This window comes from Diabrotica undecimpunctata, chromosome 4 (genome assembly GCF_040954645.1).
Source record: "Diabrotica undecimpunctata isolate CICGRU chromosome 4, icDiaUnde3, whole genome shotgun sequence".
In the NCBI taxonomy this organism is placed as follows: Eukaryota; Metazoa; Arthropoda; class Insecta; order Coleoptera; family Chrysomelidae; genus Diabrotica; species Diabrotica undecimpunctata.
In genome coordinates this window covers 28,348,197-28,364,903 of record NC_092806.1, presented here as the reverse complement: position 1 = coordinate 28,364,903, position 16,707 = coordinate 28,348,197, and the positions used below count along the sequence as shown (strand labels likewise).

General features: G+C 35.5%; 1 protein-coding gene across 1 annotated transcript; it reads left to right on the top strand.

The window, feature by feature from the left end:
* Positions 1-1,181: 1,181 nt before the first annotated feature.
* Positions 1,182-13,423, top strand: LOC140438185 (uncharacterized). Its single transcript, XM_072527896.1, has 6 exons — positions 1,182-1,460; positions 4,462-4,620; positions 5,905-6,104; positions 8,429-8,619; positions 11,742-11,956; positions 13,245-13,423. The coding sequence occupies exons 1-6, from the start codon at positions 1,268-1,270 to the stop codon at positions 13,409-13,411; spliced, it is 1,125 nt and encodes a 374-aa protein (XP_072383997.1). The 5' UTR covers positions 1,182-1,267; the 3' UTR covers positions 13,412-13,423.
* The last annotated feature ends 3,284 nt before the right edge of the window (positions 13,424-16,707 follow it).

Here is a 16,707-nt window from a genome sequence, read left to right as displayed (position 1 = left end):
TGGATTGTTGGTTTTTCGAACGACCTTATAAGAACAATGAATCAGTCCGTTCACTACGTTTGGTGCGTATGGGATTTAATTTTATCAGTGTGAAAGTTTCATCCGGGTAAACCTTGTGTAGGGTTGGATATTTTTTTTAGTTCTATTTTGTACGAAAAATCAAAGGTATCTCGAAAGCAGTCAGAAAGAGTTTTAATATTATTCAAGACTTAAGTCAAGATCCTCAAGATTTATAATATTTAAAAGTAGTAAAAGTACCTTTCTTATGTTACATCAAAAATGGGAGATTTTGAAAGAGCAAGAGCTCTTCTTGAAGAAGTTTTCAAAGAAGAGCTCAAATTGGATACTTTAGTGTACAGCACGGAGGACCTATTTGAGTCAAATAATTAATAATAATAATAAATTAGGGTTAAATAATCTTTATGCAGAAACAAAACACGAAAGTCTACAGTCTACTATTAATTGGGCCACAATATGTTATAGATTAGCATCTTTATTCATCGCTGAGGATAAATGGATAAATGCGGATATAAAATCACTTAAGGGCAGCTCAGACTGTTTTGGACACACTTGAAACTTCTTTATTGCCGAATATAGCTCTTTTTAAAGCACAATGTTTTCTCTTTATGTACTGCGGTAGAATTTTATTAAGTACCTAGTAGACTTCCGTTGTCACTGTATCAAGCTCATTAAGATGGTTAGCCATGAATACCTTAGGGTTAGACTCTAGGCACTGGGAAAACAGAGGACTGAAATAGTAAATAATGCTACTTCAAAAAAGCATGAACTAACTAAATATATCTTATTCAGTCATCCTTGAACTTTGTTTAAAATTGTAAATTGTTTTGTTAATATACCTACATTATTGTAATATATATTACAAATAATAAATATCCAAATTCAACAAAGAACAAAATTATAAATAAAGCTAATATAGAGAGTCAACCTCTAGGATATTTAATAGACCCTCTGATATTCATTGTATTATAATCATCACAGACCACTAATTAGGTAGGTGATTTGTGATAATCATTTAAAATTATGATAAAATTTAGATTAAGGATACTATCGCACTAGATGACAGTGTCGTTAGCAAATCGAATAGTGTTAATTAGTTCATCACTGATTTTATTAGCTATGACTTATTATTAACATTATTAACTATCAAACTGTCAGGATTTGTCAATATGACTTTTTCATATCATCTCATAACCATCATTTACAATTTCAAAATCTTAAAAAAATTTAAAGTTTATTTTCAATTATTATGCAAAATGGAAAACAGGAAAAAGATTTATATGTAACCATTGTTTTCAGTGAATCCACAGCGAGTCTATTAAAACTAAGTTTACCTCATTTAAACTACACCGATCCTGAAAACTCAAGAATATTTTTGATATCTCCCAGCCACTATAAATGTTCTCAGAGTCAAGTAGATTTCAAAGAAGAAAACACACCAAGTAAGTATATATTTAGATATCGGTCAGGTTTACAAAGTAGTAAAATTTGAAATTTTCATCTCAACAAATTTAAATATCTTTTAGTTCTTTTTGGTTTTTTTTTTTCCAATAATATATATGTGAACACCAGCTTCGTCGATATTTTCTATACTCTCATTGGCACCATAATTAATGTATTTACTTGTCTAGATAAGTAGTTACGGAACCCGATATTAGACTGCCAGCAGCTTAGATAAGGAAAGAGAGGGGACGCGTAATCGTATGGAATTGACTGAATCCAAACCATCGAGTTAGAATCTATGGAGAGGGCATCTCGTGACTAAAAACGACCTCACTTCGGCCATATTGTTTTGTCACTTTTGACAGATCGTATATGTTTATTTACGTTTGTGGTTTTTCGAATATTTTTAGTTTTATAATACTTTTATAGAAACTGTAATAATATATTGTGATAGTGCATAATAATGGTTTCTTGTTCTCAACGTAGTTGCAGTGGCAGAAGCAATGTTAATAAAAAATCTTCAGGAATATCGTTCTACAGGTTAGTATACCAATATGTAAACAAAGTAATGGCCCGTACTTCAGAGAATAAATTAATAGTATTTGACTGTATTAATTTATCTTTATGTATAATATATCGTGTTTTTAGTGTTTACCGCGGGATAAATAAATCATAGTTTATTAAAAATGTATTGCACTTTTTTAGATTATGATTAAATCTTCTGAATAACTAGTCATATTTTTATAGTAGTTTAAATATTATTGAGTCCGGCCATGATCCCACCGCCATATTGATATCACAGTTAGCCACGCCTACCTACGCCGTTTTTAGTACATACGTTAATATGCTCATAGCTTCTCCATAGATTATAACTCGATGATCCAAACCGTCACCAGAAAGGTTGCCAGGTCATATTTTATTTCTTCAGCAGATTGGGAATAATGGATATATCAATAAATATATTTTTTTCAAAATTTATGATTGAACACTGACATACTGATCACTTTTTGAATATGATTTTAATATTACATATTTTTTTGTAGATCGTTACAGTGTTTCAATAAATCGGTAAATTGAAGTAGAACTCAAAAGATCTACTGAAAAACCAGTAGACCTGGTAACCCTGCGAGAGGTAGTAATGGGCAACGTACAGGCACCAAAACATGGCGGTCACATCGAAAGAGGCTTCACTTTTCAAAGGTTATTAAATGAGTGTTATCTGTCCTTTTTCTTTTCTTGTCTAAGGCTAGCAGAGTATTGCGCATGGACCATGGTAGTGTTACGTTTTTCTGTGGGTTCAGAGATTAAGTGAAGCAAAACGTGGTTTGACTAACTTTATTTAACTCTAAAAACTCACTTAATTACAAATATCACAAATTTTAATTAAATTAATAATTATCACTTACAATTCGCACTGATAATACAAAATTTCAGAAGGTTGCCGGCGCGGCTACGAGAACGCATCGATAGAAACGGTTCGTGCAATACTCCGGCGGTTCGTTAACACATTTTGGCTGCGTTTGTCGCCAGAGCCGGCAATCACAGCGAAGATTGTCACTCTGGCCTGTCAATAACAAACAGCGTTATTAACTACGTTTTTATTGGCCTTCAGACAGAAGATCGTTCCGATTGGGATCAAGTCGGTCTACATCTTGACCCCAGATAGACCTCGTTGGCTAAGTGCCTTTCTCAACTATTCTACGTTTTATTATTACCTGAGTTCACATTTCTTCGTTTTAGAAAGACTTCGCTTCGAAGACGATTCCAAAAGCTCTTACCTCGCGGAATCCAGCTAACAGCTCGGAGAGAATGTTCCATGGTCAGATAGACAATCGACCTTTGAAATAGGGAAAGACAGGTTATCTTAAAGCTATTTCAGATCGTGTCGAACTGACACAGCGTTCCACTAGACCACCGACGGTTAGGAGAGAATAAAAGCCCCAGATGGACTTAGAATTACTCCTCAATTGGTGGCCGAGCTGAAGTAGCACTTCGTCACCAAAACAATTCGACAAAAATAAATATTCCCCTACGGGACTTAAGAATATTTCGTGAGAAGTGGCGGTACAGAGTGAAGGGCCGTCGAAGAGTCAACACTCTGCCGACGTTCCTATATCTCGAGGAGTGTTAACTTGGCCACACATTGAGGCGTGAAGGGCCGGCATCTCTGTGAGATTCAAGGCATCCATCGTGGTCAGAATACTAGACAAATTATTCATGTAAGACAAATATATACTATTCACGTAAGAAAACTCGAACTGGTAAAGTATTCTGGAAGTCGAGGTCACATAAACTCCACGATCAAGAGGATGGAGGCGAAAAACCTTCGCTCCTCCTCCAGAGCGGCGGTCGGAAGTCATCAAAAATCTCTGAATCCATCGGAAGATGCATCGACCGTACTACATGACGCCCAACACACGGATGAATCCCACAACCTAGATTTGGCATCTGGATTATCCACATTGATACCAGCTGTGACTGCACTAACCCTAGTGCAGAGTAAGCCATTTAAAGCCCAGGACAAACCAAAGATGGAAGTTCCGCAATCAAAATGGACTCCTGCACCACCTACATACTCTTGCGACTTTATGAAAATCCACAAGAGTTCTTAAACGAAATAATAAACCAGATGAGCAATATGAACATAAACAACAATTATTGGAGAGCCTATATCCTAGAAAAATCTTAAATAGACGAGGCAGCTCGATGGGCACAGAGCAAATTCACGACTGGTCTGAATTAGGTCTGAATGGTCTGAACAGGTATTTTAATTTATACAGTCTATAAAATAAACCTTTATAGGTATCATAATATCTTGTTGCGTCAATAGCAAAGAGAAAAAAAAAATAAAAATAAGATGTTCTCAAGTTCATATGCTGGGCTTTAGGATACATTCGGGAGGATATCTTTGTTATAAAAGTTCCATGTGTACTATGGGTATAATATATCGAAAAATGTATACTGTAAAATATACTTCAGTTTGATATTTTTTTATTTTAGCCACAAGTCAAAGTGTCAATAGCGAAATTTTATTCAAATATCAAGCTTTACAAGAAGAAAAGGAAGGCAAACCTATTTCACAAGATATTTTCCTGTATATATCTTCAGACGTCGGATTGTTTTCTAAAAGTAATTGCTCATCAAAATCTAATATTTACGGTAAGATCATACAAATGTACATATATATATTTGAATACTAAGTATAGTGAAAAACAGCACTATTCTCTAGCTGTAGTTCTATTAGATTTCAAGTTTGTATAGAGGCAACTTTTGCATCAAATACTATAGCAGGTGATAATGTATTTTTTGATCGCAATTCTTTTATTGTACTGTATATATCTCTTTGTCAACGATTTTCCATTCACTCCTGAATGTAGGTCTCTCCCAATTGCTTCCATCTTTCTCTATCGTGCACCAATCTAATCCACTGTTTGCCTGCCACTGCTTTTATGTCATCTACCCATCTTTTTTGAGGTCTTCCCATGCTTCTTGTTGTCGTCCTTGGTCTCCATTCTAGAATTCTCTGTGTCCACCTGTTGTCATTATATCGGGTTACGTGACCTGCCCAGCGTCATTTCATTTTTGTAATTTCTTCCACAATATCCCTAATCTTCGTTCTACGTCTTATCTCGGTATTTCTAATCGTGTCTCTTAGTGATATTCCAAGCATGATTCGTTCCATTGCTCTTTGCGTTGTTTCTAATTTTTTAGCAGATATTTTGGTAAGGGCTACTGTCTCCAAGCCGTAGGTACAAACTGGTAGTATGCATGTGTTATGCACCTTTTTTAAGTTTACAGGAATGGAGGTGTTTTTCAAGATATATGCTAGTTTGCCGAAAGCGCCCCATGCCAGTTGTGTTCTTCTTAATTTGGTTTTCCCAGTTTGATGACATGACCTAGATATACATAATATTCAACATTTTCTATGATATGATTTTGTTTTGTTATATTTGTCTGGTCTCGGCTCAGTATTTTTGTTTTGTTGTAGTTCATTTTTAAGCCTACCGCTCCTGAAATTGCATTCAATTGTTGTAACATATCATTTAATTTCTGGATATTATCGGCTATTAAAACTATGTCATCTGCGACTCTCAAGTGGTTTAAGTATGATCCGTCGACGTTGATACCCTTGTTGTTCCATTTCTAGTTTCTAAAAAAATATATACACTGTATACTGTATATATAATCAACTAAAATACTCATTTTTGAATATATACATAATATATCTAAGCATCTCTTCTTTCCTCTACTTGTTGCCTTATTATATGTATATTATTGAATTGAAAGTAAACACAATAGCTGTTCACAATACTGTGTTTGATCAACATACCCATTTAAAAAAAAGCTTTTAGCTCGTTCCATGGTAGTTATTATGAATGACTAATCAAGCTTAGGATGGAATAACTTACTGTATATTTTAATAAAATCGTTCTTAACCTACAGAAGGCTGTTACTCTGAAGATAGCTTTGAATTACTAAACAATAAATCTGCGGAAAGTATATCGATTGAAAAATCCCTAAAAAGTATTTTTGAAGCTAGAAAAATTAAAAAGTTACCCTTGTTATCAGCAAGAAGTGTGGCACATTCAAATAAAATGGGAACAAATGAGAAAGAGCTCTATGTAGCTCTACTTGATTCAAATGTAAGTAAATCTCATTTATTTCATATAAGATTCGTTTGATTCACTTAAAAAAATTTTAATGTAAAAAATGTGTGTAGAAAAGATGTGAAGAAAAAGTTGTTTGAAATATGAAATGAAATATACATTAAGTACAGATCATGACAATTGGCTTTTTATTATGAGGCAAGAATAGGCAATTAATCCATAACGTTTTATGTGTAAATTAATATATTCAACTATTGTAATAGAATTATTGGTCAGTTCAATTATTGTATTATAGGTTAATGGTTATTCTGAAAGTGATTTTTTTGGTACCTCAACTTTTATCAAATATCTTATTAAGAATAAACAACAATTATAAAATAAATTATTTATTTAAAGTTTTGCCTTTTCAAAATGGTTACAGACTATAAGATGACTGATATAGTGTTCCGATTATAAACACAGACAGAAAACACACACAAAACAAAGTTCAATATAAGACTAAATGTAACAATTATTTTCAGTGTAGTTCTTCTTCTTTCAGTTTTCAGGATGATTTGAATATGCAGCAGTTACCGCGGCTAAACCAGATATTTCCTAGCTGTTTTCCTAGCTAATATAAGACCCTTTTTGATTTTGATGTAAACCTAGTATGAACCGTAGATTTTAATAACTTTATGTTTAACGATTAAAAATAATGTTTCTCTAACGTATCATACACTACTCAGCCTTTATGCAGACGTCAAAGCAATTGCGGCCAAACACAGAAATATCGGCATAGCGGTCAACAACAAACAGCACTAGACGGCATTGAAGAATGGACTACCTAATGGAACATTGCCATTAACTCCGAGAAAACACAAGCAGTGTTCTTGAAAAAGAGACGGGAGCTGAAGAACGGCTGACGGTGCAAAACAATCCTATCGAATGGAAAAGAGATGCCAAATACCTGGGAGTCATAATGGACCAAGGATAAATGTTCAAAAAATAACATAAACACAAATAACACAACGTAGATACAACGTTACAAAAAGTAACAATAGCTAAATAGCAATAAGAGGACTTGCATGTAGAAAAAGCAAATTATAAAAGTAACAAAACAAAAATAAGATTGATAAATAGCATCATATTGCTTATATTAACATATGCATCTCTCGCATGGAGACATATCTCAAGCACAAACAAAAAAAGGATACTAACAGCCCACAACAGCAGCCTACGTGAAGCTGTAAATATACCTGGATATATCGCTGAACGTTTCTTGTTCAGAGAACTTCAACAAGTAAGGGTGATTGACACCTTGATCGAAAAAGCCAGAGTTTGGTTCGCTGAGCTGGAAAACCATCCAAGCCCGATATTGCGATAGACAATTAGGTACAATGCATTCCATCGATGGAAGCACAAACGTCCAAAGCAACAAACCCTGACAAATGCATAAATATTAGATAAGTTCGTAGCTCTAGCAACGAAGATACTCATGACACTGTGTAATGACCACAAGATCTTATTTTTTAGACAGCCTTCAAAAAAACATTGACGGCTTCGGCCACCAAAAAAACTTCAAAACGCTAACAAAAAGGCGAAAGCCAACCAAAAAAAAATTAACAAAACTAACAACCAGGGCACGAAGTGCCCAAACCCTCAAACATCAAATCGCCAAATTGAGCGTAGCCAAGAGCGGAGACTGGATACCAGAGCTGTAATTTCAGTTGGAAGATACGTAAATAGGGAAAGCAGAAAAAAAAGCGCCTCACGCTTGCCTGCATTGATCGAGTTGGGATATCGCGTTGGAGTTCTTGTACCTAGAACTTCCACACGAAAAGCACTTGGCTGATAAGAGAGCCCCTATCGCGCATCAGAGTGCTATAAGGGGGAAAGGGATGGTTAGGAGCATTAGGGCGTGGTGGAGTAATTCCTGGTTTCAGGAATAAATGCACATTGCTGCAATGTCATTCAAAGGGGTGTGCAAGTCGCTCAGGCTGGGTTTAATCAAATTGCTACTGCTGCTCTAACGTATTATTTCTTATGTGACTTGACTCCTGATAATTAACCACTATCTGCTGACAATCTTCGTACTTTATATTATTTAGGATTACATTTTTCACATCAATTTTTAATTTACTGGTTCATGCGATCTGGATTGAGACATAACTACCAATAAATATAAATTTCAATAGTAAATTCAGATTAAATCGTTTATTAATTTATCAGTAAGTTTAATAATGCATAGCAAACTTTTTGTCGTATATATTGGAACTTATATCTGGTTATTCTGATCAATTTATATAAATATTTAAGTTTCTTATGTGTGTATAACAAATTTTTAAAAAGTAATCGTATAAAATGTAAAATAAATCTTTTAGACAAATTCAGCTGATCACATGTGCCGGATATGCCATGGTGGCGAAAGTATAGATGATCTTTTGATGCCCTGCAGATGCAGAGGAACTGTAGCTTTGGTGCATTTAAAATGTTTGGAAAGATGGCTTAAAGATTCACAACATAGTCACTGCGAGTTGTGCATGCACCATTACAAAATTGAAAAGAGTCCCAGGTATTATATTTTTGACTTAATTTATTTTCATGTATATTTTGAGGGAAAAAAACGGGGAAATTTGTTGGGTAATTCACTAATAAAAAATATTTTGCTAATTATAGAGTACGTTGTGTGTACATATCTTATATGTATGTATTGCAAGTTTACTGTATTTGTGCAAATGCTGAAGATGAACTCATAAAGTAGTCACCCACAAAGAAAAATAGTAATTACTCTCTCTCCCTCTCTCTTTCTCTCTATCTCTTCCTCTCTCTCTCTCTCTCTCTCTCTCTCTCTCTCTCTTTCTCTCTCTCTCTCTATCTCTCTTTGTCTCATATGCCTATTCTTTCTAACTTACTGTAACATTTTGGCAATTAAATTTCTATAATATCTTCTTCAAAGTCAGTTTTTATTTACATCATTACTAGAATTCGATGATCTCTATTTTGACTTTTTTACCTATAGTCGCCAATAGTCCGTCTCGGTCGCTTCTATTATGAGTTGGTATATTAATTTGTTATATAACTAACGTGATAATGGCAAGTCTAACAAACCCTAGAGATAACATACAATATATATTTATATTTCAACAGTTTTTCCTAATCAACGGAAACACTGACCAAGTGTTTAAAGTCACGTAACCCGTCGTGAGCCTGAGTAACCTTTTCGGGCATAAACGTGACCAGGCATAAACTTGAGCGATGGAGTGTGAGGGTAACTTACGACAATTCGCTGTTAAACGCTCCGATTGCATTAGTTGTTTAAGAAATATGTATCTTTGTGACGAAAGATATATATTTCTTAAACAATAAATGCAAAAACTGGTGAGCAGGGGGAATTTTGAATTAATAGAGTTTGAAAGAGTTATTCAAGATTTTGCACGGTGTTTTCACTGCAAAAAGATACTGCGATACTACAAGATTTAAAGAAAAATGCTTTGACATAACTACGTCGACTGTATTAAATTTGAATTGACCTTAATTTATGTATTTTATATAATATGGCTCGTGACTCACGCGTGAGTCACGCGTTAAGTAACCGTAAGCAAGCGTGACCGGGAATGCAAAACCCTTCACGCGCCCATCTTGTGTGTATTCCACGTCAGTGTCCAATCGAACATTACACCTAAATATTTGGCCTCACTTATAAAATAGAATATTCGCTTCTCAATAAAAATTTCACTTCTTTGACTACTGGTATAAATAGTCTGTCTTTGTAGTGCTATTTTTATAATTAAGGTCTACAACTGCAGTTTTGTTTTATTTTGAAGCCCTCGCTCCCACTGCTTGTTCAGGCGAACTGCTGAGATTGTTTCAACAAAATGTTTTTTGCCACGATTGCTAGGTCATTTGCATATCCAATGCAGTAGAAACCTTCCCTACACAGCTTCGTTTATAGACAGTCCATCAGTATAGTACTGCGGATGGTACTTCTCCTGTAAGCAATCACTTTCTACCCTCGACACAATGATGGCTTCTTCTACTGAGGATACAATAATCCTATTTATTAAAGCTGCCTTTGAACATTGACAGATGAAGGAAGTACGCCTTCTAAGCTCTAAACCTGAAGAAGACATTGTTTAATGCTCCTGCCACGTCCAAGGAAGTTGTTACAACTATCGTTTTGCCTTCCCGACCCCTGAGTGGTATCTATGATAGCACTTTGTCCCTTATTATAACACTTACGTCTTGTCTTACCTTTTTGTACTTTAATAAGAATGTTTTTGCTCTGTCGTGTGCAAATTGTAGTTTATATCGGAGCTCATTACAGTAGGCATCTATGTTATAGCATGGTTGAATTTCTTGTGTGAGATCTTCTGGCAAATGTACTTTCCGACCATACAACAATTCGAAAGGTGTGTAGCCATGATATGCAATAGGGGTGGTGTTGTAGCAATTTGTGAAAATTCTGCAACACTTATCCCAATTTTCGTTTATGAATAATCTTACCTATTCATTTAATGTCCTATGTAGTTTTTCACAACTCCCCATTGACTTGGGGCGGTATGCCGTTGAAAATTGTGTGTGATCTTTAGCATTTTAATTAAATCATCATTATTTTTTTTTATTCGTGCTTTGATCCATTCTAATCTGTTTCATGAGTCCATATGTTGGTATAAAATGTTAAAAAATTCCACGAGCTATTATCTCGGCTTCTTTATTACACACTGGGATACTTTCTGCGTATTTCGCTAGTTCGCAAAGCATTGTGATACAATATCACTTGACTTCATTACTTTTAGGGAATGGTCCTATCGTGTCAACATACTCTATGGTTTCGAAGAAATGTCCGATATCACAAATTCTTCGACATGTAATTTTTCTGGTTTGTTAATTTGACATTTATGGCAATGTTTAATATATTTCTTTATGTCTTTTTGCATATTTTTCCATTTAAATTTCGCTTCTAGTTTCTTTACAAGCCCAATCGGATCCTGACAGGTGCGCCATATAATAATTAAGGGTTGCCATGCGGTAAATAATTCTACATTGTCCATCCTGCTACGCCATCATGGTATAGATCGTCGGAATATAAATAACACTCTTCTATATATTTACATCTTTATTAAAGAACACATATGGTTAACACATGATGGTTACGCGTTGCTAAGATTTTATCTGTATACAAGTATACCGACATACTATCTTGACATCAAGTTATCAACTCCCCTAATTTCATTGTTTACTCTTTTTAAAATCGTCCTTGTCTATGACGATAAAGGTCTATCAGTAGGTCGGCTTTGTTGTGGAAATAGTTCGTAATCAACAAGGCCACGCTTGGATTATTTGCAAGTATGCAAACTCAAGTATTTTGTAAAAATTGACACACTCCGCGAATACTAGGTGTGTCCCAGATTCTGATTGAAAACAATTTTAATTAAATCAGTAACGCAATTTAAGAAATATTACTTCCGGATTATTTATGAATTCTAATGTCTTAGAAATAATATCACAAGCCAACTACTTAGAATTTCCCTTTTATAAGTTAATAAGAAATGCATTATAGTGTTATAGTTTCTCCCAGTCAAATTTTTTTAATTTTCATATTCATTGATTATAGACTTATCTTCTTGAGATAAAACTATCTTCGTTCTCTTCGCGTTTTACAAGTCTCATTGTACATTAATTAATCTTTTTTAGGTATAGCTTAATTAGATCTATCTTCGCTTACCTAAGGTCGCCAGGCCCCCAACTGAAAGAAATAATTTTTGATTTAGTGATGTTTTCTTTGTATACTCCAACAGCTATCGTTTCTACATATATATTAATGATGATGTGCGAAAGTCTAGTAAAGTCCAACGTTATTCAGAGTGGTACGATACCTTCGCATATAATTGCGTTTTCAGCAGTTTTTGGTAAGTAAATAATATTTATAATTACAATTTTTACATTATGTATAAACTAAATCAGATAATTACGCCATGTAAACATGTAAACAGATTTTTCTGCTTCGTTTTTTTTTACTAGGACTAGCTCCTGGCTCCATGTTATGTTTAGCCTTACTTTGCGCTTAAGGTGTGACAGTGAACTCCAACTTACGTAGCTTTAGGAGGTCTTCCTACTTACCTACGAGTGTTTGGTTTCCGATTCTTAGCCCTACTTGTCCATCTCTCTTCTGGCATCCTGTACACATGGTCTCTCTAGAATCTCTCACGTGCTTTATCTCATCTCACCACGTTCTATAGATCTGTTGTTCTCTGATATTTTGGTTTATTTTTCTTTGATATTTTGGTTTCTTACTTGTACCTTTATACCTAATTATTGTTAGTCTTGTGTTAATCATTTTTATTATACTGATCCATTTTTTTGTTCCACTCTGTATAAAGATTTAATTCACGTATTACAGTCTTCGAAAGAGAAATACTTAATTCCGAACGAAAATCCATACCCTGAATGTTTATTTATACATCGAATAAAAGCAATCGCGTCCTTCTTTTTTGCTGATTTTAGAATTGCGTCTCAAGAATGGGCATAATAAGTTTTTGTTTACATTGTCAGATACCTTTGCCACATGCCTCTAAGCAGAGCCACGCGGGGGAATTTTTACCGGCGCGCGGCGAAGGAGTATCGTCGCAGAGATGGAGAGATTTCGTCGGGGTCTGGCCGTCAGCAGTCAGCCAGTATCAACAGATTCCCAGTTTATATCTTGAGGGAGTCACTCACCATGAAGTCTATAAAAACAATACAAAGAGCATTGGAATGAAATGTGTATGGGGTAGCACTGATAGGCCAGATTCGTATAGGATGTGGTAAAAATGAAATGGCGATGGATCAGCAACATAGCCAGATATGATGATACAACAGGTGAACACGTAGAATTCTTGATCGGAGACCAAGGGTAGATGGATAAAGCTTGACAAAGAGAAAGAGAGAGCGAGAGGGATAGAGAGAGAACTGATACGCATATAGAAGAAGTTAACTTTGTAATTATAACAAAAACTAAAAGAATCACCCATAAAAGTTAAAGCTAATAACGTCTGTTTTTTTTTTTTTTGATGCCGTTTCGATCTACTAAGGACCACGATAGTTTTTCCATCTAAGTTCACATCAACTGAGTTTTTCTCATTTACCTCATCTATCAGTAGGTTTTCATTTTAAGGGAATAATAACGTATGTAGTTTTACAGTATAAATTTATTTTTAGGGATGGCGGCTATCGATTTTACTTACTCTTCCTGGGTACTTTACATTTGCCAGAAACACGCCGAAGCTTGGAGAGATTGGTATCACAGCAATTCATCATTAAAAGTGATTCTTCCAGCCATTAAACTTCGTCCAATCAAAAAGAAGAGAAACAGTTTAAAAGAATGACATAATTAATAAACTATTACTATAAGTATTTGTTTTTTTATTCTAGTTAGTCTTCTTCTTAAAAAGTGTCTTTAAAGTAATTAAACACATTTATTATACTCTTATTTCAAGTTTACTCCCTATTTTCCATCGTTTATATTTAGTTGAAGATTTTCTCAAGACCCACCACGTCACAAACCCCGGCCAATGAGAACGAAACCTCGCCCAACGGCGTCACAAAGATCGGCCCCACGGTTCGAAGACTTCTACGGACCGTGGACCACGGTTCGTAGACTTCTACGGACCGTGGACCGGCCCGTCAATTCTTGTTTTTCGGCTGTCGTCTGCCAATTCTTCTTATTTTTCGTTGCTAATGTCAACTATAAATTATTCTTCTTTTCAATCTGCCAATTCTTCTTCTTTTTGGTGTTTGGTGGATAATTAGTAACAAAGAACAGATACTAAACAGATGGGCGGACCATTTTGAAGAACTGCTTAGCGACAACCACGAAGATGGCGAGATTGAGGATCCCATGTTTCAAATGAATGAAGATGATCGGCAACCACCCCCCACCGAAGAAGAAATTAGAGAAGCCATCGCAACACTGAAAAATAATAAAGCTCCCGGTTCGGATAATCTCCCTGCCGAACTTTTCAAAAATGGCGGCGACCCCCTCATGAAACACATGCATAAACTGATAACTGCAATCTGGCAACAGAAAGAAACATCTGACCTCAAAGACTGGAAGTTAGGTGTACTGTGCCCTATACACAAAAAGGGAGACATGATGGTGTGTGATAATTATAGAGGCATCACTCTACTCAATATGGCATATAAAGTGTTGTCCAACGTATTGTACAAAAACTCCTCCCCTACGCCGAACAAATAGTGGGAGGATATCAGTGCGGTTTCCGTCCTAATAAATCAACAACGGACCAGATATTTATAGTGAGGCAGATCCTTGAAAAAACCCTAGAGTTCGGCATCGACACCCACCACATATTTGTTGACTTCAAAGCCGCATACGACTCCGTTAATAGAAATAAACTTCTACTTGCTATGGTAGAATTTCGCATTCCGTTTGATCTTGTCCGGTTAACTGAACTTACACTCACAGGTGCAGAGAGCATGGTAAAAATCCAAAACGATCTCTCAAGACCCTTCCATTGCAAAAATGGACTAAGACAGGGTGATGGACTATCGTGTCTCTTATTTAACCTGGCATTAGAAAAAATAGTTCGGGAGTCGCAGATTACTACGAATGGTACTATCTTTAACAAATCAGTACAAATTGTCGGATACGCAGATGACATAGACATCATAGGTAGGTCCACAGAATCTCTGACTGAAGCATTTCGGTCGTTAAGAGCATCTGCACATAGAATGGGACTAAATATAAATGTTCAAAAGACCAAATATATGTGTTGCACTAGGTCAAGCAACCCGACACCTACACGAATAATAATTGATGACCTAGAACTGGAAGGTGTTGACACCTTCATATACTTAGGGTCGCTGCTAACCAAAGATAACAACGTCAGTGAATAAATCAAAAGAAGAATAGTGCTCGCCAATAACTGTTACTATGGCTTAAGAAGACAGATGGCCTCAAAAATGCCTAGAAAAATTAAACTGACTGTATACAAAACACTAATAAGACCAGTGCTAACATATGGTTCAGAAACTTGGACACTAACACAGAATGACCAAGAATTGCTCAAACGTTTTGAGCGAAAAATACTAAGACGAATATATGGAGGCATAAAAGAACAAGGTTTGTGGCGCAGGTGTTACAATTTTGAGTTGTATAGATTTGGAGAACCTGACGTTGTAAAATTCATTAAGGTAGCACGTCTCAGATGGATAGGTCATGTAATCAGACGAGAGGAAGATGCCATAGTCAGAAAAGTTTTTGACCGAAGAGGGCCGATCGGACAACGAAGAAGAGGAAGACCGAGACTTAGGTACCAAGACAACCTAGAAAATGATTTGAAGTCTATCGGAATTAGAGCATGGAGAAGAGTTGCGAGAGACGGGGGCGAATGGAGGATTGTTCTGAAGAAGGCTTTGGCTCATAAAGAGCTGTAACGCCACTGATGATGATGATGATTATGTCAATTCTTCTTTGTATCAGCAACCGTCAGCTGTCATTTTAATAAGTATTTACGAACTTTCAACCTTTTTCTAGGCCGTCCTACAGCTCTTCTTTAATTTGGTTTTTCCCAAAATACATTGTGTATAAGTCGGATATCCATATTCCGTATCAGATGTCCCGTCGATTTTAGTCTATTGGCCTTTATTGTATAGACAGTAAATCAGCACTTAAAAAGAGTAAAGAAATTTAAATACTTGTGATGCTGGCTAAAGGGCATCCGGTTGATGAAGTCAAAGTTAGAATCGAAATAATTAGGAGTACGTTCTTCAAAGTGAAATCACTATTCTGCAATAGAGACCTGAATCTGACTACTCGATGGCGTGCCGTTAAATGCTACGTACTGTCTACACTGCTGTAAGGATTTAAAGGAATGTACGTTCTCCAAGAGCCCTGGCAAGTCCAGATTCCATGTAATTTCAGGTTCCAGGTAATTAAACATACCATGGATCGGAGGAGTATCAAATGATCGAATGTTGGAAATAAGAAGACAACAGTTAAGCGAAGAAAAGAAGCTTATTTGGGTCATATCTTTAGAGATTTTTTTTATTTATTTAAACACAAAACCACATCAATAGCGCACGGTTATTAGTGGATACAACAAATATTACATTAAATACAATTGAATAACGTGATGTCTTTTAAATAGGTTAACACTGTTGAAATTTTTTTGATGAGAACTGTTTTGAGATCATCATCTGTGAATCGGTGGGATCTTCTTTTTTCCATGAATTGAGCACAATCAAGCAGGATATGTTTGACGGTCAGTGGAAAAGAGCAGCTGGAGCAGATAGGTAGTGGTTCTTTTGTTATTAAGTATTGGTGTGTTAAGGCAGTGTGGGCAATTCTTAGACGGTTAATGATAATTTGGTTTCTTCTGTTTGAAGGAATCTCCAGGATAGCATTTATTTTTGGGCAATTACATTTAATTTTGTAGCTAATTTTTCCCAATGATTTTGCCATGTGTTAGTACAGTGGATTTTAATCAGGTTCTTTAGATAGGTGTACGGATATTTTTTTAATTTTGCAGTATGGTTTGAGCTCATTCGACTTTTGTTTGCCAGTTGATCTCCTTTTTCATTTCCTTAAATACCTGTATGTGAAGGTACCCAAATAAAAGCCGCTTCCTTTCCTAATGATCGGAATGTTTCTAGTTCGTTTTTT